A 22,642-nucleotide genomic window follows, 5' to 3' on the forward strand; every position below is an offset into this window, starting at 1 on the left:
GATCAGAAAACAACTTTCCCTGCACTTCTACTACAAAGGTAAAGAAAGAAATTGTATGACCACAGCTTAAGCCTTCAGGGAGCTTATTTCTTCAGTTTTACAACGCAGCCTTTTACCCAAAAGCCCATACTAAAGCTTGATGTCCAAAACATATGGTGCATACCTAATGACAGCCTCAGTGAGTCACTCATTCATATATTTATCCAATATGCACTGACTGGTCACTTTCGGATGCCCGATGCTATGCTAGGTGAAAAGTATTTGTGATCAAATTTCAACCCAAATCAGAATTCAATAGCAGATGTGTTAGCCAGAGGTTTACCAACCAGTGCAAAAATGAAGCAAATCTTTTTAAATGTTCTAATGTGTTATTAACTCTTTGTTTGCAGTGTCTGTGGGATATGAATATGAAATGTGCCCCGACTTTATTCTCTGGGAAAAAAGGACTGTTATCTTACAAGGTTTCGAGATGGATGCGTCTAACCTAGGAGGCTGGTCATTGAATAAGCATCATATTTTGAACCCTCAAAGTGGTAAGCACATTTTTTGATATTTATTAATACTATTTTCCTAGTGCTATATACGTATATATGTAATACTTATTGCAGAAAATTTGGAAAAGTACAAGGAAAAAAGTACTTATAAGTCCACCACCTAGAGATGACCACATTATATTTCTTTTCAAATGGATCTGATTTCAAATTAGTGCTAGTAGAGTGAGACCTCTTCACAAAGTAATATGAAACTGGGTTTTGAGAATCATCTGTCGGGGCTTCCCTGGTGGCGCAGTGGTTAAGAATCCGTCTGCCAGTGCACGTGACATGGGTTCGAGCCCTGGTCCAGGAAGATCCCACACGCCACGGAGCAACTAAGCCCGTGCACCACAACTACTGAGACTGCGCTCTAGAGCCCGCGAGCCACAACTACTGAAGCCCGCGCGCCTGGAGCCCGTGCTCTGCAACAAGAGAAGCCACCACAATGAGAAGACCGCGCACCGCAATGAAGCGTAGCCCCCGCTCGCCGCAACTAGAGAAAGCCCGCACGCAGCAACAAAGACCCAGTGCAGCCAAAAATAAATTAAATAAATAAATTTATTTTTAAAAAATCATCTGTCATTACTGCACTATCCCAGGTGATTAACCAGTTTATCTGACATTGTAACCAACTTCTAAAAATTGGAATAATATTTGCCGTATTTCATATGATCTAAGACACCATCGATTATAAGTACACCATTATTTTATGGAAAACGGTGTCAATTAAACAGTGACACACATTGATTGCAAGATACATACTTATTCCAGAGATGTGAAAATAGGAAGCAAAATGTGCATCTTAGAATTAATGAATAATCTAAGTGATACAGTTTTCAAAGAGTTTTAGTGAACTCTGTCCCATTTTAAACACAACCACCCTGCAGTGTGGCCTTAACCCCATTTAAAAATCAAGACTCCGAAGCTGAGTCACGTTACTTTCCCCTAGGGCTCACAGTAAGTGGCCAAGAGCTGTCCATGTGCTCTTTCTCTACGCCAGTTTTTTATCCACATAAATGTCAGTATATGCAGTAAGAAGCTAGGGGTAGAGTAAAGGGACAGTAATGGGTAATAGAGAAAAAGAGGTAAGAGGAACGCAGGGGAAGAAGAGAAAGAATCTGGGAAAAGGCTACAGCTCTGGACTTCACTTAGTTTTAAGCCTCCTAAGTCCTGGACTTAGGAAAGAGGGAACAGCAGTGAGAATCAGGACACTCTCATCTTCAACCTTTGCCTTCTTTGTACCACTTTTCCTGCTGTCGCTTTCTCCTAGTTTGTAATTTAAATGTTAAATAAATCAGGAGAGGAGACCACAGGTGGCCCTTAAGTCCATGCTTCTCTCAGACAAACTGATTTTGCTACCCTGGTTATAAATGCTTCATCCAAGTCACTTCACCTCCTTTTGCTGGGAAACCAATCGTTGGTGTTTCCATCCAGCGTCATTTGAACATCTACTGGTAAGTTTTCACTGTGAAATCATATTCCTTTTCATCTGAAGAGGCAGCTTCTGACCAACCTTTAGTAGAACGTGTACTTTGGGTTATTTCTCCAGGACTGGGGAAATGAATGTATATATGAGGCAGCTACACCCTTCCATCCAGCTGCCCTTGTATCCCTCTTACCTTTGTGAAATAGCTGGCTAAGGCCGGGTTATCTTGTAAGGCCATGAACTGACCAAGGCTAAGAGATCCGTTTTATAATCACACCTATGGTCTTATTCATTTGCACCGTAGTTAAATCAACCAATCCAACCAGCCACACAGGCTGGGAAATTTTGATCGGCAAAGCTAACCAGGTTTGCTTCAACCACAGAATGAGACCACCTACCAGAGTCCCAGTGTGGGCCCTGAAGGTGGAGTCCATTGCTATATGCCCGTGTTATACCTTCTTCCCCCCATTCAAGGAAGATCCCAAATTCCACTTCCGACTGTTTGTTTTTTTAAGAGCAAAGATTCAGGCACGGATATAAAATATCAACTTTTTTTCTGTTGTCAAAAGGAGAATCACAGTTTTAAAAGTATAAAAACGAAAGGGCAGATGCCACTTATTAAATTATTAGGTTTTTTGTTTTGATTTGAAAGAGTTTGACATTTTAAGCAGCCGTTTCTTTTCCACTCACTTTTATTGGCTCGTATGGATTGTCTCTTTCAAATGCCTGTCATTGACATTAAACACAAAGTGGAAATGATCTCAATCCAGCCCCCAGCTGTGTGCTCCCAGTCCTATATTCTCTTACCATTTGCTTCACCCAGGTTTAAAAATTCAGAACAGAGGGGAGCCATTCAGAGAGTTGGCTTTAGGGGCCCCCCTGATTTCCACAGATGTGTCCTTTTCACCCCTAATTCACCAGTAATTGGTTTTTAGGTAATAGGAACCAAGTTATTTCTGGGAATCTTTTTAACAGCCTTACTGAAGTATAACTTATACACCACAAAATTTACCCATTTTAAGTGTACACTTCAATGCTTTTTAGTAAATGGTAGAGTTGTGCAGCCGTCACCACCACAGAGTTTTAGAATGTTTTTATCACCCCAAAAGATCCCTTGTACTCACCCCAACCCCACTAAATCTACTTTCTGTCTCTTTCTGAGAATTTTATTCTGAGAAAGAAACCTTACTTAAGATAGATTTTTTAAAAGGAAGATTTGTTCATTTTATCATCTCATTTGTAGGCACATTGTATTTCTCACCAAGAACTGGTCACACTTGCCAGGAAACAGATCTGAAGGCAGCTCTGCCAGTGCCTTTCAGCCTGCCCTTGGACACGAACACCTCTCTTGGGACATTTTCGGAACCTAAATCCCACCCATAAATGCAGTTTTCGAAACAGGAATGATAAGTGTGAAGGAGCAGCTTTGAGAGGACCAATTAGAAAGCAATGCTCTTTCCCCCTCAGGTCAGACAGTCTTTTCTGACTGATTAAGGCCAGAGCCTAACTCTTTAGGCACCCCGCTTTTTTGATCTGAGACAGATAGCAGATTAGAAACAAGAATCTATCTTCCCCCAATTTCCTCTCGCTGGTTAAAAAGACACCTGTAATTAGATTGGATGTCTGCTGCCATTCAATTCTGCAGTTTTTCTTTGGCTCCAAAATCATTATGCAGCGGGTAGTTTCTAGTAGGCAGTGTTTTCAGACCATTTGTCATTTCAGTTGCAGCAATTGTATTTACCTGACAATTAACCATTGGTTGTGGAGCATTGTTTCCAAATATTATGCCTGATATATGGAGATGGTTCCTGCTTTCACTGTGAGATTAAAAAAAAAACAACTAGGAACTTGTGTTTTTCAATATTATTCCTTCAAAATACATCTTCTTAGTGATTACAGAGAGTACATATTTATTCTTTTAAGATAAATCAGTTCTTTAAAATTATGCCAGTTGAGTGTTTAAAATTATTAGAAAAAACAATCCAGGGTTCTAATTGGGTATTGTCATCTGTCTGAAATGGATAAAGAATTTCCTTTAACTTAGCTTCCAAGATAGGCCAGTAGTTTGTTGGCAAATGGTTTTAGTGGGAGGACAAGTAAGTTTCCATTGATCATGTTGGCATATCTCCCAGTTTGTGTTTATATCCTCTCAGTCAAGTCCTAAGAGAAATATGTATTGGGTCCCATGTTGTTCATAAGCCTGAAAAATGGTTTCTTCTTTGAAATCAGCATAAAGCACCACTCACTGGCTCCCAAGGGGAATTTTTATTTCAAACTTACTTATAAGCTTCAAAAGAAGTTCTGAGCAAGGTAGCAGGAAGGTATGAGTAGTGTGTTTAAAAGTATGCTTAACTTACTATACAACAGGCTTGACTTTTTGGCAGAGGAAAGGAAACCTTGGGGGAGATCTAAAATGTGCTGTAGGGCTCCAGCCAGTGGGGTTTCTTTGTTGACTGTAAACAAGACACGCAATCCTTAGCAGGAAGTTGGCCTTCATATAAATAATGTGCGTAGTCTCAGGATCATTTGATTCTGTTTTCAAAATGAGCATGTGTGGCAGAATAAACTGGAAAGGAGGCAGCAGTAATTGATCAAGATTTCCAGGAACATAAACAAAATCTTTTCAAAGCAACCTTTTGCAGAAGAATTGGTGTTAAATCATTGTTGCTAGATGGTATGCCCCGGTTCTATGTAATGGAAGGTTAAACAGATTCTTGAAACAACAAAAACACCCTTCAAAATGATCTATCTTTCCAGGGCAATACAAAAGGGGTTTGCCCATTTTTGTTTTGATTGCTTCAGCTTTAAACAGGAATGGTAATTTCAGTACACGGGCACTTTAGTACCTTGCATGAAAGCAAGACATCAATTGTTGAGATGTAATCAGAAAGTACATTGCCTTATGTTTTATTTCCTTTAATCATTCTTCTTCTTTGATGGAGTGCTGGGCTTTCTAATAGAAAAGAGGAGTTTTAGAATTGCAGGCTTAGAAGAATGGTTTGGAATAGCCATCTTAGTTTTTAAATTGGCAGGAGCCTGGTAATAACATGTCATTTTGAAGGTAATTGTTAACTATACCATTATATTAATATAAAAAAAATGGAGATCTATCTGTGAAAATAGATGTTAATAGCAAGTCTGCTATTTCCAAGCCCATACTTGGAAATATTTTTGAATGATATACCCTGTAGTGCATTGCTGAAATACTGACATGCTAAACAGTTGGTTTTCTCATTTATTAAAGAACATATCATGGTCTCATTGGTAGGATATTCAGTGAGTGATCATCAGGAGATTTCTTTTCAATGATGTTGTGCAACCGTCATGCCAGTTCTCATTCACTTTCTCCCAATTCATTTAAATTGCAGTATTGATCACATTGCAATTAAGTGTTTTTTGAGAAATGAAATTCCATCCTATTAATCTAACTTAATTAACTACTCTAAATCTTAAGAAATTTCTTTACTGCCTAATAAAGTTATTAATAAAATAAATAAGAAAGTAGTGAGCCTCAAGATATCTATCTCATGGTTCTACAATGACAGACCAATTTGTTGGGGCATAAGCTCATAGCTGGTCCTGCAGATCATATGTTGAAAAAATAGCCAGAAATCACCTTGTGAGGGAAAGTAAAATTACTTTAGATTTGAAATGCAAAGGCTATATGAGTATGGGATTTCTGTTTCCTGGAAGGCCCCTTCTAGGTTCATATTTGGTGCCATGGTTTTGTGCGTGTTTTACCCTCTTGTCTATTTTTGCCAGCAACGTTCCTATTTCAGAGTGATCAGTAGTTTCTATTGTAGGACTATGGGACTAAAAGTTGGAAGAAAACCGAGGGAGACATTTCAGGAAATGTTTAGGGAGAGTAACAGGTAGTCCGAGGAGATAGATAGCAGGGGTCATGGGAGAAAAAATAAGACTGGACAGGATAACTGCATTCATTCATTTGCTGTCAGTTACTTCAGCCTGACACATTGGCATGCCTTCTCACCACATGGCTTTTTTTTTTTTTTTTTTTATACCTGTCCTGGCTCATTCTGGCAGACTTGAGCTATTTAGCACAGCAGTACTTGTTCCTTGGGTTTTCTGCCCAGGCTCAGCAGGTTTTCAAAATCATTGGAATTTGGACAAGGAAACTATAAGAGACTCAAAGCTTATTTTCAACATTTACTGAGCACTTATAACAACTTGGCCACAGGGATGGGCGCTGAAACGCAGGAAGGAGTAAGACAGAGGGTGCGCCTTCAAGGAGCTCATGTTCTAATGGGGAAGATAGAGAAGTAGTGAAAACCGTATCATACATGTGTCAAGTGTTATAACAGAGCTATGGAAAACTGCACATACAGAGGAGGAAGTAACTAATTCTGGCTGGATAGAGCATTGGGGAAGAACTGAGCTGAGCTTTGGAGGATAGGTAAGAATTTCCCAAACAAACAAGATGAGGAAGGCGTTCAGGATAGAGGGACTAGCGAAGTACAAAAGCAGAGAGGAAGGACTTCCCTGGTGGTCCAGCAGTTAAGAATCTGCCTTCCAGTGCAGGGGACGTGGGATCGATCCCTGGTCGAGGATCTAAGATCCCACATGCTGCACGGCAACTAGAGAGAAGCCCACGTGCCACAACAAAGACCTGACACAGCCATAAATAAATAAATAACTTTTTTTAAAAAGCAGAGAGGAATGGAAGCATGTGAAAATACTTGTAAATAGTTTGCTGTAGCTGAAGCTCGGGATACACATGAGAGGGCGATGAGACAGAAGGCTGAAGAAAGAGGCAAGCGCCAAATCATGAAGGGCTTTGTATTCCTTAATAATAAGGAATGGACCCCTTACTCCACAGAGGGTATGGAACTATTAAAAGGTTTTCAGCCACAGATTGACATAATCTCTATGGCAGGAGTGTGGACAGTGGTTTGGAGATGGGTATGCATGGAGACCAGGAGACCCAGAATTTAAGACAAACTGAACGAAAGCAGTCGTGGTAGAAACGGAGACCATGAAACTGGTTCAACATATTTTAGGAGATAGACTCAATGGGGGTTTAGTAATTAATTAGGTTTAGAGAGTGAGGAAAAGAATAGCCACAGTGGTGCCCACATTCCCAACTTGGGTAAATACACGCCTAGTGATACCTCGGAAGATCAGTGGGGAACACAGAAGGAGGAGGAGGGTTTGGTAGGGGAGTGCAGAAAAATAAAATAAAATAAAAATAACGAGTTCAGTGTTCAATTTGTTGAGTTTGAGGTACCTGTGAGGCATCCAAGTAAAGAGATCTACTAGGAAATTGCATGTCAGGTGAAAACTCTAGACTAGACAGGAGAAAGTTTCAGCATAGAGAGATGGGAGTTAAAGCCGTGGGAATGGATGAGATTGCCCAAAGAAAATGACTGCAGAGTATTTTCCAGCATTCTCATAAGTCAGTATCTCTATTTCCTGCACTGATGATAGTGAGATATGGTCCAAAAGAGTGGAAAATTCAAGTCCTTTTCTTATATCTTTGAAGTGCATTCTAGCAATATGATTTCTTTTCTTTTCACAGAAGTAGATTACCTTCCTGATTGTGTTTTGCTAAGGTTAATATTAAATTGACTGATAACTCCCTTTTCACGAAGCCGTTGCATAGTGCGGGTGGTTTGAAGTCAGACAGGTGTGCGCCAGGCATCAGAAGAAAGCCAGCCAGAGATGAAAAATCAGCCATGGATGATTCACAGAGCCCAAAGTGAACAGGAGATCATTAAAAGTTAGTCATTAAATGCTCCATTGAGGCATTTAGAATCAACATTAAAAGGACTGGGTATATTACTCCATTTCACAGATGGGCAAACTGAGGCAAAGTGTTATGCTGCCATTTGTTGTAGCTGTGCAGTTAACTAAAACCTGGGGCAATGCGCTTCACTCTCAAGTTCTTTTATAGCAGGCCAACGCTCCTTCCTGCTTTGAACAATGAGAAATTAAAATATCACTGAGAATACTGTGTGGTAATTTTTTTAATTCTTTTTTTTTTTCCCTTGGATCTAGGAATCATACACAAAGGGAATGGAGAAAATATGTTCATTTCCCAGCAGCCTCCAGTCATATCAACCATAATGGGTAATGGACACCAACGGAGTGTTGCCTGCACCAACTGCAATGGCCTCGCCCACAACAACAAACTCTTTGCTCCCGTTGCCTTAGCTTCTGGCCCTGATGGTAGTGTGTATGTTGGTGACTTCAATTTTGTAAGGCGAATATTTCCCTCGGGAAACTCCGTTAGTATTTTGGAATTAAGGTAAGTCTCCTCTAATCTCTGTGTTTGCTTAGTGGATAAGGAAAAAGCAAGAATGAGAAAACAGGAAGAGACAAGGCATTGCCAGAAGGAGCAGAAAATGCAGTTGCCCATATTGTAGTACTGAGCTAAGATGCAGGAATAGGGTCACCATGGCTACTCGTACTTGAAGAAACCTTTGAGCACTGCTTTGGAGAACCAGGAAGTGTTGACATCGCTGTATGTGTGGCCTTCCCTGGGTGCATTCCTGTCACTGACGTGGATCTCAGTACTTCTGAGTGCTCAGGTAAGTCACTCAACCCGTGCTCTGGCCACTATGAAGACTGATCAGAAATATCTAGTATTCATTCTAGCAGGTAGAGGTGTTGTCAAATCCAAAAGGCTAAATTTTCTAAGTTCTCCAGGTCCAGTCTTTTGAAGTCATCAGTTCATCAAAAGGAAAATTGCCGTCTGTGTTTGTGTGACATTTTGAGGAAGGATTACTTTTTTATCCTTAAAAGCTCTAATCCATTGGAAAAAATGATTAAAGCATTCATCTTTAGGCTTTCTTCCTCTGTTTTAGGAATTTTCTTGAGAGTACAAAGTATTTTGGCACCTTTTGAAAGGAATTCATACCTTTTGGTATTTCATATTTTGAAGTTACACAAAGATAGCAAGTAAATAGACCATGGCTTAATCAGCTTTATTTCTCCCTTTCTAAGGATATAAGACCAAATATATGTCCCCTGGAGTCCTAGAAAAGGAAAACATCCTCTCTCATCCCAGTAGAGATAAACAGACCTGTTTCCCTTTCCCTGGGTAAACTGGTAGAGCCTTTCTTCTCATTGGTTATCACAGCTTTATCCCTGACACATGCCTTCAGGGCATTAGGCTGAAAATTTCCCTATGTTCCAGAAGACTTTGGCGCCACTCTATAAACTATTCCACAAAACAGTTCTTGCCTCATTCATCACCTCATTGACCTGAAAAGTAGTGACTGGGAGAATAGAGACAATGATGGAACAACTTGTATGTATGGAAGCACAGTCAAGACCAGTGAAAGCACATGCAAAATCTTGGGTCATTTTCATTTAATACTCATGTTGACACAAACGTGGAAATTTGAATACATAAGGACAGTCCTCGAAATTTTTCAGATTCTCGTGCTTTGCTTTGGAATCTACCTCCCGTTTCTCAGACTGAGTTAGTCTTTCATAGCTAGCTGGGGAAATCTTCTAGTCCCAAGCCCCCATCCATTTTTCACATTAATTCACTCCAGTTTTAATACATTTCTTAATTATAATTGCAAACGCTGTCATAGAGAACAAAGCTGTTAAATCCCTTGACTGATAAAAAAATAGATTGTAAAATTAAGATTTTATAAAGATAAAGCACATCTACAGAGTCTAGAGAGGTACTAATTCATAGCACCCTGCCCTAATCAAATGTTCATGTACCTCGGGACGTCATACCTCACCAGGATTTGTCATTACAAGCACTATATCCCTTTGGGTACCTACTTACTGGAAAGTCAATAAGGAAGGCCAAGATGGCTGTATGCCTGGATTTGCAAATGTTTTATACAACATTCTATGTTGTTTTCAAAATCCTAGGGAAGTTCTGTCCACCTGATGCCGAACATGGGTGGAGCACTGAACAATTCATTCACCATCTGAATATTTCCAGGCATGCAGATCTTGGCCATCGGGTAGACAGAGACCTTGTCTTGCTGACCCTATATAGCCAACCCTATAAAACCTATATAGCTAGCCCCTATATAGCTAACTCCTCAGAGGAAAAAGCCATGGGATTATCTATAAAAACAAAAAAGAAAACCCAGCTAAATTTAGTCCCTTCCGTTGTAATTTAAATGCAAATTTACCTAAGGTGGAGCAATTGTCATTCATCAAGGAGATTCTCCCTCGTCAAGGATCCTTAACGGTTCACAAATTTGAATTTTAGTCCAAAGTACCTTATGACCTTCAACACAAAGTCATTTGAAGACTAAAGTAGAATAACTTGGACCCTAATTGCAGTGATTTTCTCAGTATAAAGGAAAATTCATTTCTGATGGCGTGAAGTATTTTCCAATCCCTCTATTCCTTCTTACTCCAAAACACTGCTCTCTCTCACTGTCACAGCTCTTCAAATGCATAGGCGAGTGCACACCATGAGCTCATACACCCAGGCTCTCACTTAGCCTGAGTCTCCCTAGCTGACTCTTCTGAGCTGACTTCCTGTAGAGCAATTCTTCCTAACATTCTTTTTTTCTGTACGCGGGCCTCTCACTGTTGTGGCCTCTCCCGTTGCGGAGCACAGGCTCCAGACACACAGGCTCAGCGGCCATGGCTCACGGGCCCAGCCGCTCCGCGGCATGTGGGATCTTCCCGGACCGGGGCACGAACCCGTGTCCCCTGCATCGGCAGGGCGACTCTCAACCACTGCGCCACCAGGGAAGCCCCCTAACATTCTTTTGTAAAATTCTCAGATTTTTTTGAGAATCTATTGTATGTTATGTGCCTTCTCCCCAGAAAAAAACATTCACAAAAAATTCAGGGGTCACATATTTTCCCTCTCCCCACATTCCCCCCTCCTGTGGATGAAGCCCTTTCATAGACTCATGGTTAAGATTCCCTGCATTAGGTTCAAGAAGAAAAAAATAGTTCTTCCTTCTCTACTCCGACACTCCTCTGACTGGCCATCGGAGGAATAAGCTGATTGAATATATATATATATGATCATTTTGACCTAATTAACAGGTAACTCCCTATTTGACTGCAGTCAATACCATCCACCCAGTCTGTGACAGCAAACATTATCTGTCATGTTTCCTCAGAAACTAATATAGCTCTTATTAGATTCACTTCTTTAAAAAAAGTATCTATCCTGATCGGTAGCCTATACTGTACACATTGCATCTTTCACATACAATTGGTGAATTTTTATATTTGCTTTGTAACTTTTCCAGGCTTAAACTTCCTGGGGAGAAATAAGTTGATATAAGGGGCTTTGCTAGCTTAACAACCATAATGTTCATTGAATTCTACTGTAGATAGACAGAAACTTCATTTTGTACCAGTTTTTGGTTGATGTTAAAATCAGTTAATTTAATTACCCCCCCTCCAGTGCATATTAGTCATTTTATTTGGTTGAGTCATCTGTTTCCTTGGAAACACAGACTATATATAGTCATTATGTTATTAGTTGCATTTAAAGCTGTGAATGAAAGAGCAATATCGTCAACAAGTTGTTACAGAAAGGGATACAGAACATTCTAGATCTTCACTCTCTGTCAGGTTATTCATTATATAACTTAACTACTCTGTTTTCTACTTTTCTATCTATAAAATTGGCTTCACGTTAATATTTGAGCATCCTCTTACATGTCTTATACGGTTTAACTTGTTTTAAGATCCACAGATGTGTACTTCTCAGCCCAGAGTTTGATGACATTTTGAGAGGACATAAAGCTTGCTCCTACTGGTTGCCCTTCTAGATTTCCTTCTCTTTCATCCTCTTGTTCCATTTTGGGCCACATTGAACAATTCTAGATGCCCCTTGACATTTCAAAGATTAGAAGACTATAGATTTTTCCTCTCAGCTCTACCGATCCAAACTGTCCCCAATTGAGTTTCTTTCATCTGACCTCAAAAATAATTTCATTTTCATTGTTGGATGATCATTTATTTCCTCAAGCTGATCCCCCATTGGCTGAATGGGGAGGGTAAGGAAAAGTCAGTTATGTGATTATTATTAGCAACATGCCAAGAACACCAATATTATTTCTTGTTATTTAAGTATATAGTATCCCTTTGCCTGTTTACTGCAGATGTCATCTGCACATATACATCTTAGTGCTTCCTTCCAGTGAGAAATTGAGATAAAATAATAAAGAAGGGAAGCTTATAAGATCATGCGATTAATCCCGAGGGAGTCTCAAAAATACATTCTGTGAAGATTTTTTTTTAAGATAGATTTATTTCCATATGAGATAGTTTAGGCCTAGGTATCCCTAGTGACTTGCTTCTCGTGTTAAAATTTTAAACACACACACATATTTCAGTAACGCAGAAGTGATATCACAGATTTGTGAGCTTAGCGATAGAAAGAGTCCATGGAGGTATCTGGTACAACGTAGTGCCCACTGCATCCCTGACGGTTGATCATCTCTACTTTGTTTGATCCTTTTCAATAACAGAAAACTTACGTATCTCTCTAGACAGTCCACTGCATCTTTGGAATGCTCTGTTGAAAATTCTTCCTTATATTGTCTTCATGAAACATCCACTCAGTAGTGGCAAATGTTAACATCTGAAGCACAGAAGCCACTTCCCTTGTTTACCTGAGAAACTTTCACAAGTGTAAAGACAGATTACCATAGGTTCCTGAGCTTTCTCTTCTTCATTCTCTACATCCCCAAGTCCTTCAACTATTTCTCATCAATTAATGGCTCTGTTTCCTCTTCCTTTGATTATGGCCTCAGGGTCATTTTTCAGTTTTCTAAAACTTACATGGATAGTTATATAAGTAAAAACAGGAGACACCATGTCAAGTGCTTTGCAAGAATTTAAGTATGAATATCCTCTTGCTCCCCTCTCATCTTCTAATTTCATGAATCTATTAGAAAACTTATTAAGCATAACTGGAAATGACTTATCCTTTATAAAAACCTCATGCTGTTATTCTTCAAGATGCTGTTATTCTCCAGATATTTATTTTGTCCTTTCATTAAAAATGAAAGAAAGAAAAAACAGTAAGAGCCTGGCAGATGCTTCTTGGTACCTTGAGTAATTTGGACTTGACAAATGTCAATGTGACATGAAAATTTCTCTTGAGATGTTACTGTTTCTTTTACAGTGACTGGTGAATATTTCCTACATTGTTCTCAGGACTCAACTCCTGTCATTGACTAGGTATTGAGTAGAACTGGAATAGCACCCATTTAGGGGCAGTTAGCATGCTGAGGGGCATATGGAATGTGGACTGTGAGGGCTTTGAAAATATCTGAGAAGTGACCAAGAACCTTCCTCTTGTCAGCAGCGCTGGAGCTACAAAGACAGAAACAAACTACACGTAGATGAAATAGGTGGTTACCTTCCCAGTGTAATCTCATGTATTAACATTGACACTCAAAGGCTCCCTTTACGTCACCCCAAAACATCTTCGCTGGCCTTCCACAGTGCCCCAATTTCCACTCTAAGAAATGTGTTCCTCTGAGTTGAGACATTGCCTCTCCAAGAGTCCCCAACACAGGAACCTGTGTTAGAATGACCCATCAAGCTAAAGTCATCATTAATCCCTGGGCATGGATTCGTTTGTGAGACTGCTTTTCAAACGAACTGCTAGCTGAAAGCAGGACCCTAAACACAAGACAGGTAAGTTGAGATAAGGCCAAGGGACAGAGCCAGAGAATGAGGACAGTCTTAGATGAGGGTTTGCTGAAGTTGGAAGATCTAAGAAGTCAACGAGTGGCAGGAGTGGGAACTCGGTCTTCAAAGGAAGACTACCATGGGACGATGAGCAGGCAGGGAAGTTCGTTCTTTGACTTCAGATATTTCTGGCTACGTATGAGGGAAGAAGCTGAAAACAGCATGAAGAACAAGCAAAGTGCTGCAACCAACACAGAGCAGGCCACGACTGGTCACGAGACAGCACCTCCGAAGTTGGCATGTCCCTTTTTTCTCCATCCCCCACCTCACTGAATATATAAAGAATAGGTCAGAAGTGATGCTAAGTGAAAGAAACCAGACACAAAAGGATACGTATTATATGATTCTGTTCATACGAAATGTCCAGAATAAGCAAATCCATAGAGGCAGAAAGCAGATTAATGGTTGCCTGGGGCTGGGGGAGCCGGGGAAATGGGGAACGACTGCTGATGGGCACGGGGTTTCCTCATGGGATGATGAAAATGTTCTGGAATTCAGTGATAGTGATGGTTGCACAACTCTATGAATGTACTGGAAACTGCTGAATTGCACTTTTTAGAAGCGTGAATTTTATGGTTTGTGAATTATATCTCAATAAAAAGTTTTCAATTAAAAAAGAATAGACAGCCCTTTTAATCATGTAGGTCCTGAACAAAATCAAAGATCTACTTAAAGGTCCTACCATCAGGAGCATTTATTGCTCTAAAAAGATTCGCCATTCCACTCCTTTCTCCGAACTCACCGCAAGCTTCAAGTCAGTCAGTTGCCAGGTGGTGATGCCCGCCGATGGGCCCAGGCACTTGTGAAGCGCTCACACGCTGACACCTCAGCATGCAGTCCATTGCCAGCTAGACAGCAGACCGACTTTGGTGGTAGCTCAATCCTAAATCTTTAACTAAAAGTAATTCTGGGACAGAACAAGGTCACACACTGGAAATAAATTCCGTCATTTTCACTTCCTCCCTCTGAGATGCTAACGAGAGAAGCTGTTCTGCATAATATGGGACATCTTTCCAAATTCACAGTGACATTATTGGCAGGATCAGAAGAAGCTGCAAGAAACTCAGACCATCCCCCTCCCCACACCTTGCCATCACCTAAGAATTTCAGAACCCTTTGTAGCCACACAAATGGTTCTGTACCATGAGACTCTGTGGTAGACGAAACCATTGCTTTAATGAGATCCTTTTAGTATTTTTACAACTCAGCTTCCTTCAGGAAGATCAACCCTGTAATGGTGATTAGAGCCAGCCTCAAGCACACTCAGCCTGTAATTTAGAGACCATGAAAACAAGGAAGTGTCTGAAGACAAAAAAAACTCAAAGAGGTTCAAATGTCTGGGGCCAGATTTCTAATCACATCTCCCCACCCTTACCTTTTGATCTTTTGTGTCAACCCAGGGGATACCCACCCTTTTGAGGTGGCCCCATGAAACAGAAAAGTCAGTGGATCCTCACCATAACCCAACTAGTAAAATCCCAGAAAGATTCTCTTTAGAAAGACTTGAATCAGTAGTTGCAGATGGCTTCAAAAGAAATCATTTTGTATCTTTTCTTCTTTCCTGATGTTCCAAAGAATAAGAACATTTTCTAGTTTAGATAAAAAGATTTGTTATCTTCATATTTTTCAAAATGACATAAGGGCCAGGTTTAAAAGGATTTTAAAATTTAAATGACTATATTTCACAGATGATTATAGCCTTTTAATTCTGGGTAGATTTGACCCAAAGTCAGGCCTGTCCACGAACTGCGCTCCCGGGGTGAGAAGACCCATACCAGGTCGCAGAGTGAAATAGCCTAGGCAGTGCCCTGTGCCAAGAGGCTTACAGATCAGGGGCTCCCCGAAGCGTTCTGCTGCTTCTGACATAGTTCTGTTTTGCCCACCCCGGTTGCCCCCTTGGTGCATGGATAACTGGACAACACAAGGCCCTAGGAGTTTGATGTAAATGGTGTTTTATTGAAGCTATTTTGAGGCAGCAGTTTTGATGCCAGGGACATTCTATCATGGTCGAAGAGAAAACTTTTATACTTTCAATTTGTTAAATTGTTTAATATTGCTAAATAATGTGCTAATGTTCACAAGACATGTCCCTGTCTTATCTCTGCAATCATATAAGTGGCTTAAAGTTGGGTTTGGGATGTCTGTTGCACGCAAGACTTGATAATGAAAGAGTTTGCATTTTGATAAAGTGGCTTTCAAAATAACTAATAAGAACCTGCTGTATTAAAAAATAAATAAAATAAAATTCAAAAAAACAAAAACAAAATAGAGCCTAGAACAGTCAGACCCTTTGCAGTGGCTGCTTCTTCAAAACCTAGCCTAGTGGTCCTTAAACCTTATTCTGCATCAGAATCACCACCTGAGTTCGTTCAAAATGGAATTCCTGGGAATTCCACTCCCACTTCAAGGTCCTGATTCATATGACTGGGGAGAGCCCCAGGAAACTGCGTATGTGGCAAGAACCCAACCGATTCCGATGAAAACGGTCCCGAGTGAACTTTTTGAAAAAACTGCCTTAGAGCTTTGCCCACCCACCAAGCAGGATATTCAGTCACCTTGACACCATTTTAGGAGGAGCAGCCTGGAGGGATTGGGTCCACATCTGGAGGGATTGGCTTGCACATCTAAGTGATCCCTGTGGAGTCCCTCTAATAGCCACAAGCTGAGTTAGGAATTGAATAGGTGTGTCTGGTTAGGTTTGGCTTGTTGAATGACACTGATGACTCTCTGTTTGCTTTTACTTGCCACTCGTGGATACCTTGTGCACCCTAGAAACAGAGATACCAGACATAGGTAAGCAAATCACATGGGTGGCTACCTAATGCCCCTTCTTGCCTAAGACGCCACCTCCTAATAATGCGCTAACAGGGAAACTTCTTAAGTAAGGTTAAAGGCATAATGTGAACATGAACTTGGAAGTTATAACTCAGGTAAGTGTCTTCCAAAAGGAGAGAGCTCCACTAAGTGGGAATTTGCTGGAGGATCAAAATATACCAAAAAGAAAACAAGATAAGTGAAAGCTGGCCGTTCAGTACTTCATGGGAAAGCAAAACTTTCAGGCTTATGTTTTCCTTAGGTGATATCACAAGTGAGTCTGTAAGTTCAAATAGATTCGATGTTTTCAAGTTGCAGGTAGAGAGAGAGGTAGCACAGCAATCTTCCTGCTTCCAGGAATGTAGTTGACGTGTGTATTAAGAGAGAGTGCCCATGATGACCTTCTTGAATAAGATTTTTCCATTTTCCTCTTATGTGACCTCATGGTTTCTATTTTATCCCACCAAAAAAATAATAAACTTTAAACTGACCATTTACTGACAAGGGCACATAACTCTGAAATTAGTCATAATGAGTATTTGTATTCAATTTGTTTATGCATTACACTTGTCAAAACTGTTCTACATTACCTGAAATTGCAAAGGAGAAAATTGAATTTGTTCACTTTCAAATGCCAATTGTCATCAAAATGGCGCTGGTAGGGTTTGTAACTTGGATTTTGTTTGGGAGATGCCACTTCCTAAATACCAGTGCACAAGATCAGCCTTGCTACTTTGGCATAACTGATTCCTTAAGCAAATTAAATTGGTTATCAAATTGCTTTCTGGGAAAATGTTGCCCAGTGTTAATTATAAGCATTAATTGCCCATTTAACAATCTGTGTGATTTTAACTAGCATGAATGAAGGGATCTTTGCTAAGTTGAAGGGCATTGCTTGAATATAAAACGAACCAGAAGGTGACAATAAGTGTAACAACACTGAAGTTGTAAGAGAAATCTTCACGTATCTCAAATTGCAATACGCGTTTAGACACAAGGGATTAGAACAAATTGGAATGTAGTCCAGTGGTTTTTCTTTCTCAGGTTTGGCATGTTTCCACAAAGTAGAAAGAAACAATCTCAAAAGAGCTGACGTGCACTTGGGAAATGGCATGAAATGGCAAGAAATTACATCTCAATATTGGAGACCTTCCTGACTGTTGGCTGTCAAGAAAATAACCATCAGATTTGAATTTGGTGCGTTGGGCTGTTCTGTTTTCTAAAGGCCAGTGTGCAAAGTTTGAGAACAGCCTCGCTGAGCAACATAGTTAGAAGAAGACAGTAACGCTGATTTTTTTGTTTTTTTGCCACTTTCAGAACAAGACTATTCTTGTAGGTATTTATTTTGCATACAGAGTCACATATGATCTAATCTAATATTAGTCCAAGCACAGGCTTGTTGGTGACCTTGGGCGAGCCTTCTATGTGTCTGGGTTTCCCCAGCTGAGGTTTGAGAAGAATGATAATTCCAACTTCCCTCACAGGCACATAGGGGATATTCGATAGTAAATGAATGGAATGCATTCCAAAGTGCTTTTGTGCAAGTAACATTTCTCTTGGAAAAATAGCCTATGGACTTCTCCTAAACAAAACATGATTGATCTGGCTCAGTTGAAACTTCCACAGACTGGCTACCAAAGTATTGAAGGTTATTTCAGGGAAGGGTTGTGACCCCTTCTGTATTCTAGAAAGATCGAAGGGCACTGGAAAAATTTTATTCTGAAGGCAAAAAGTGCAAGTAAATATGTCAAAACTTTTACTCAAACCCCTATTTAAGCAGTCTTTGCTACAGAGATGCTTTGTCTGATATGACTGCCAAATCAATTCTGGAATCTGTTGGGACCCTTTACAGTTTATTTACAGCAGCTGTCATGGTGGTTCCAGGGTTGAAGATGTCCCTGGAATCTACCGGATTCTCTTATTTGATGAAGGTAAGTAGAAAAAAATCAAGTATTCCGATTGGATTTGATTTTTTTCCAATTAAAACCATAAACTGGGTCTCAAATCAGTATTTGCCAGCCTTACTATCATTAATATAAATATGCTTAGAGGGCAAATGCAATTACAAATACAATCAGGAACATGCCAGTCCTTAAGAGTATCTTAATTATTCTAATGACCTTCTCCCCTCCATTTTGCTTGGCTAAGTAGCCAAGGCCCGAACTCCTCTATGTCTTAGTTAGTTTCATGTCCTGCAGTTTAGTTCAGCACTTCCTGAACATCAACCCTGTCAGACCCTCTGTTGGCACCGAGGTAGAGAGCGGAATAATGTTCTTTCCTGCAAAGAGTTCACAGTGTATCTGGAGAGAGAGAGATGTGGAAAAAATAGTGCTTACACCCAGCACTCAGATCTCAGTTTCTAATACCATTCTTCAATGAAAGGAACCAGGGGTCCTTGGAGAAATGATTCGTTCCAGTCCTGGAGCAGGGATTATACAAGATGAGCCTGCAACATCTTGTACTTCCAGAAAGTAAGGAAGTGCTCAAAAAAAACCAAAACGCACCGACATTGATGGGGGTTTATGAGGGGCACATAAGCCCACAGAAAGAACTCCCAATGGCTAAAGCTGGAACAATTTGAGCAACAAAATAAAGTCACATTGGAGTTTAATGCAAAGTATAAAGCAAATATCCATGAGTCCATACTGATATAAATAAATGGTTGAGTTCATAAATAAATGGAGGAGAAAAGATAAGGTTCTCATGCAGAAGAACTCCAAATAATTTATGTAGCTACTCGACCCTCAAGGAGGTGGAGTATAACTCCCTACTCCTTAAGTGTTGCCTTGGCAGAATGACTTCCTTCCAAAGAATACAATGTGGAAAGTAAGAGAGAAAGTAAATTTGCAGAGGAGAAACTTGACAAACACTACCTCAGCCAGGCGATCGAGGTCAACATCAACAGTAAGTCATGTTGATATTACTACCCTTGATTTGATTTGATGAGAATGGCACTTTACCCTTGTGGTCTTCCTCCCCAAAACCTGTAGTCGCTGTCTAACTATGAGAAAAAAGAAAAATCAGACAACGATGCCGTGGGGGCATCCTACACAATATCTGACCTGTACTCCTTAAAACTATCAGGGTCATCAAAAACAAGGGAAGTCTAAGAAACTGTCACAGCCCAGGGGAGCCTAAGGAGACGAAGACTAAATATAACTTGGTATCCTAGGTGGAATCCTGAAACAGAAAAAGGATATTAATTAAAAACTAAGGAAATAGGAGTAAAGTATGGACTTCATAATTTAAAACAATAATGCTAATACAATGTGATAGCTGCTGCTAGGTCACGTGTCCCTCCTATCTGCTCATTTCTCTCCCTTTCTTCTTCTGTTGTAACACTTGGATTTATGACAGTCATAGCCTATTTACTGATCTGACTCCCCCACTAGACTGTGAGTTCCATGCAGCAAGGGGCTGTATTGGGCACACAGGTAGGTCTCCAGACCATAGCACAGTTCCTTGGCACATTGTTTGCACTTAGTAAATACTTCTGAATGACTTGAATAAATCCACAATACAGAAATGGTATTACCAAGCAAGGAGTGCAGCTGAGAGATGTCAGGACTAATGACGGTGGAGATAAAGAGAAGTGGGCAGATTGGAAAAGAGTTTAGGAGGTAGAATTTTTTTTTAATGATGTTTTACTGGATATGGGGAACGGCGGAAAGAAGGAGCAGTAAAGAATGGCTTCTGGTTTCTGGCTTAGACCATTGGGTGTGAGGCAGAGTGCTGTGCAGTGAGCACGTTAGAGATAAGACAAGATTACTCTCCTCCAAGCTCTCATGGTTTACTGGGGCATACCAATACATTTTTAAAAAAGTAATATGATGTGTGATTCCCGAGAATAGAGGTAAGCATAGTGCAAATAACCGAGCCTAGACATTTCCGGAAGGCTTTCTTCAGAAGATGATGCCTGAGTAAAGCCTTAAAAGGTTAAAGAGAATTAATTACTAAGTGAAGAAAGGAATGTGCACCACACTAAGGAACATTTAAAAGTTTGTACAGTTTTTAAAGATGGGAACCAAATGATCAGAATAACCCTGGAGTCAGTATGGGGGAAAAATGGATTTAAGATTTCAAAAACACCTCCTATGGGCAGGACTATAGAAAATATTCCAGGCCACAGATGATAAGAGTTAGAACTAATGTGATGGCAGGAGGGACAAAGCTTCTGAAAGCTTGTTTTCAGGCACAATTAGGCACAATGTGGAGAGAAAAGGGGAGAGTAAGGGTTAGACTTCCATGTTGGGAGCTTGGGTGATATCAGCAGTACAGGAACCTTAAGTTCAAGCAAAATGTCCCCCAAACCAAAGTTCCTGCAGCTATTGGAAAAATGATATTAGGAATAGTCAAAACTAATGAATGAGCTCAGCCACGTATGCAGATAAAAATAACACAAGATCCTATGTAAAATATGGAACTGAAGAGTTTCAGGAATACCAAAATCCGATCAAGGTAACTTGAGTGTCACCTTTTGGAGGTACGGATGATTTTAATTATAACCAAGACAAGGTCAAATATGATCACTTCTGTTATGTCCTGAAAAAGAAAAAGTGTATTAGAGAAGTACGGTGGTCAGCTAACAAAAGGAAGCTTGGAGTGGAAGAGTATCTCCAGCACAGCCCTCCCTAAGACACACTCCTCCCTTTTTGTACATGCCTTTCAATTTCCAGCAGCACCCTGGGATGACAGTAGTGACTGCAAGTGAGGCAGGAAGCCCAGAAGACAAGAAGTAGGTTTTTGAAGGATGGGGAAGGCAGGAAGAGAATAACTTCTGTTTTGGATTTGTTGAGTTTGAGGTGACTTAGACATCCAGGCAGTCATCTAGTAGGTAATTGGAGAACTGAGGGGGGTATGAAAGGTATGTATGAGAAAAAGGATCTCCTGGGATTTTCTATCTTCTGCTTCTTTCTCTACCCCCAAATGGACGGTATTGGAATATCAGGAACATTACAGGTTAGCAGTACGCACTGAATTATTTTTTAATCCCAGACCCATTACTAGAAAAACAAAGAGGTACCTATCGGCTCGATACATAAGGAAGATACATTAATTCTTTTATCTCTTAAGAGAATTTTCCATTTGTGACAAAAGGCAGACCCCAGGGAGTGTATGCTGAACAAATTGCTTTGAATAACTTTACTTTTCTCTTCCTTAGCACAAGTCCTGCTCACAAATACTATCTGGCTATGGACCCTGTGTCTGAATCACTTTATCTATCAGACACCAATACCCGAAAAGTCTACAAGTTGAAATCTCTTGTGGAAACAAAAGACTTGTCCAAGAATTTTGAAGTGGTGGCAGGAACAGGAGATCAGTGCCTTCCCTTTGACCAGAGTCACTGTGGAGATGGAGGGAGAGCATCGGAAGCTTCACTGAACAGCCCTCGAGGTAAAAATAAAAAATCCTTTGGTTATCTAAACGTTTCATTTGACTTGGCAGAATCCTAAGATTGTTATCACACTGTAGTCCATCCGTCCCAATGTACCTCTGACAGACATCATCTCTGAAGTCTATCTCGGAAGATAGGCACACCCAGGACTAATTTTTAGCCAATATGCATTAGTATAGTCATAACTGTTATTAAAATATTGGAATGCTTCTTTTCTGGTTGATAAATAGTTATTGCCCAGAACCCTCTGCCTCCCGGACACCCCAGCCTCTCCCCATGATCTCCTTCCTGGAAACTCCCAATAGTCCAACAACTAAAGGGTTAACTCCTGGCCAGCAGAGAGCCTCCAGGAGGAAGGCTTTAGCACTGTGGCCTGCACTGGTTTGGGGATCAGGTCTGTGCCACCTTCTACCACTTTCAAATATATTGAGTATCTCACAGACTTTAGACACTCCTGGCTTTTCCTTAACAACCAACCTTTAATGAACCTATCTTCCATTAATTTATCTAAATCATTCTTGAAGCTATTTATATTTTCAATTTATATCACCCCTAGTATAACAAATTCCAATTTTTTTTTTTTTTTTTTTTTTTTTTTTTTGGCCTTCTGTGAGAGCTCAGCCTTACTGTTATTTTTTTCTAAATTCAGCTTCTCAACCTTAAAGGGCCAACCCTCAATTCTGTTGCCTGGGATTTGTAAATAAACGTGTCCTCCCAGTCAGCTTCATGATTTTATAGACTTGGATCATATTCCCATCTTAGGCCACTAAGCTGAAGGATAGTCAACTTTTAAGTCTGTCGTCA

General features: G+C 40.2%; 1 protein-coding gene across 8 annotated transcripts in view; it reads left to right on the plus strand.

Annotated features, from left to right (window-relative positions):
- The window catches only part of TENM1 (teneurin transmembrane protein 1), a 799,512-nt gene that overhangs the window by 670,331 nt on the left and 106,539 nt on the right, over nt 1-22,642 (plus strand). For 6 of the 8 annotated variants that reach the window (XM_060002255.1, XM_060002259.1, XM_060002260.1 and 3 more), the window contains 4 exons: nt 390-533; nt 7,975-8,224; nt 16,402-16,422; nt 21,605-21,837. In XM_060002255.1, the coding sequence (XP_059858238.1) occupies nt 390-533; nt 7,975-8,224; nt 16,402-16,422; nt 21,605-21,837 (648 nt within the window). The remainder of the gene's footprint in view (nt 1-389; nt 534-7,974; nt 8,225-16,401; nt 16,423-21,604; nt 21,838-22,642) is intronic. The other 2 variants (XM_060002258.1, XM_060002261.1) reach the window with 1 other exon arrangement.

This window comes from Delphinus delphis, chromosome X (assembly GCF_949987515.2).
Source record: "Delphinus delphis chromosome X, mDelDel1.2, whole genome shotgun sequence".
Taxonomy (NCBI): domain Eukaryota; kingdom Metazoa; phylum Chordata; class Mammalia; order Artiodactyla; family Delphinidae; genus Delphinus; species Delphinus delphis.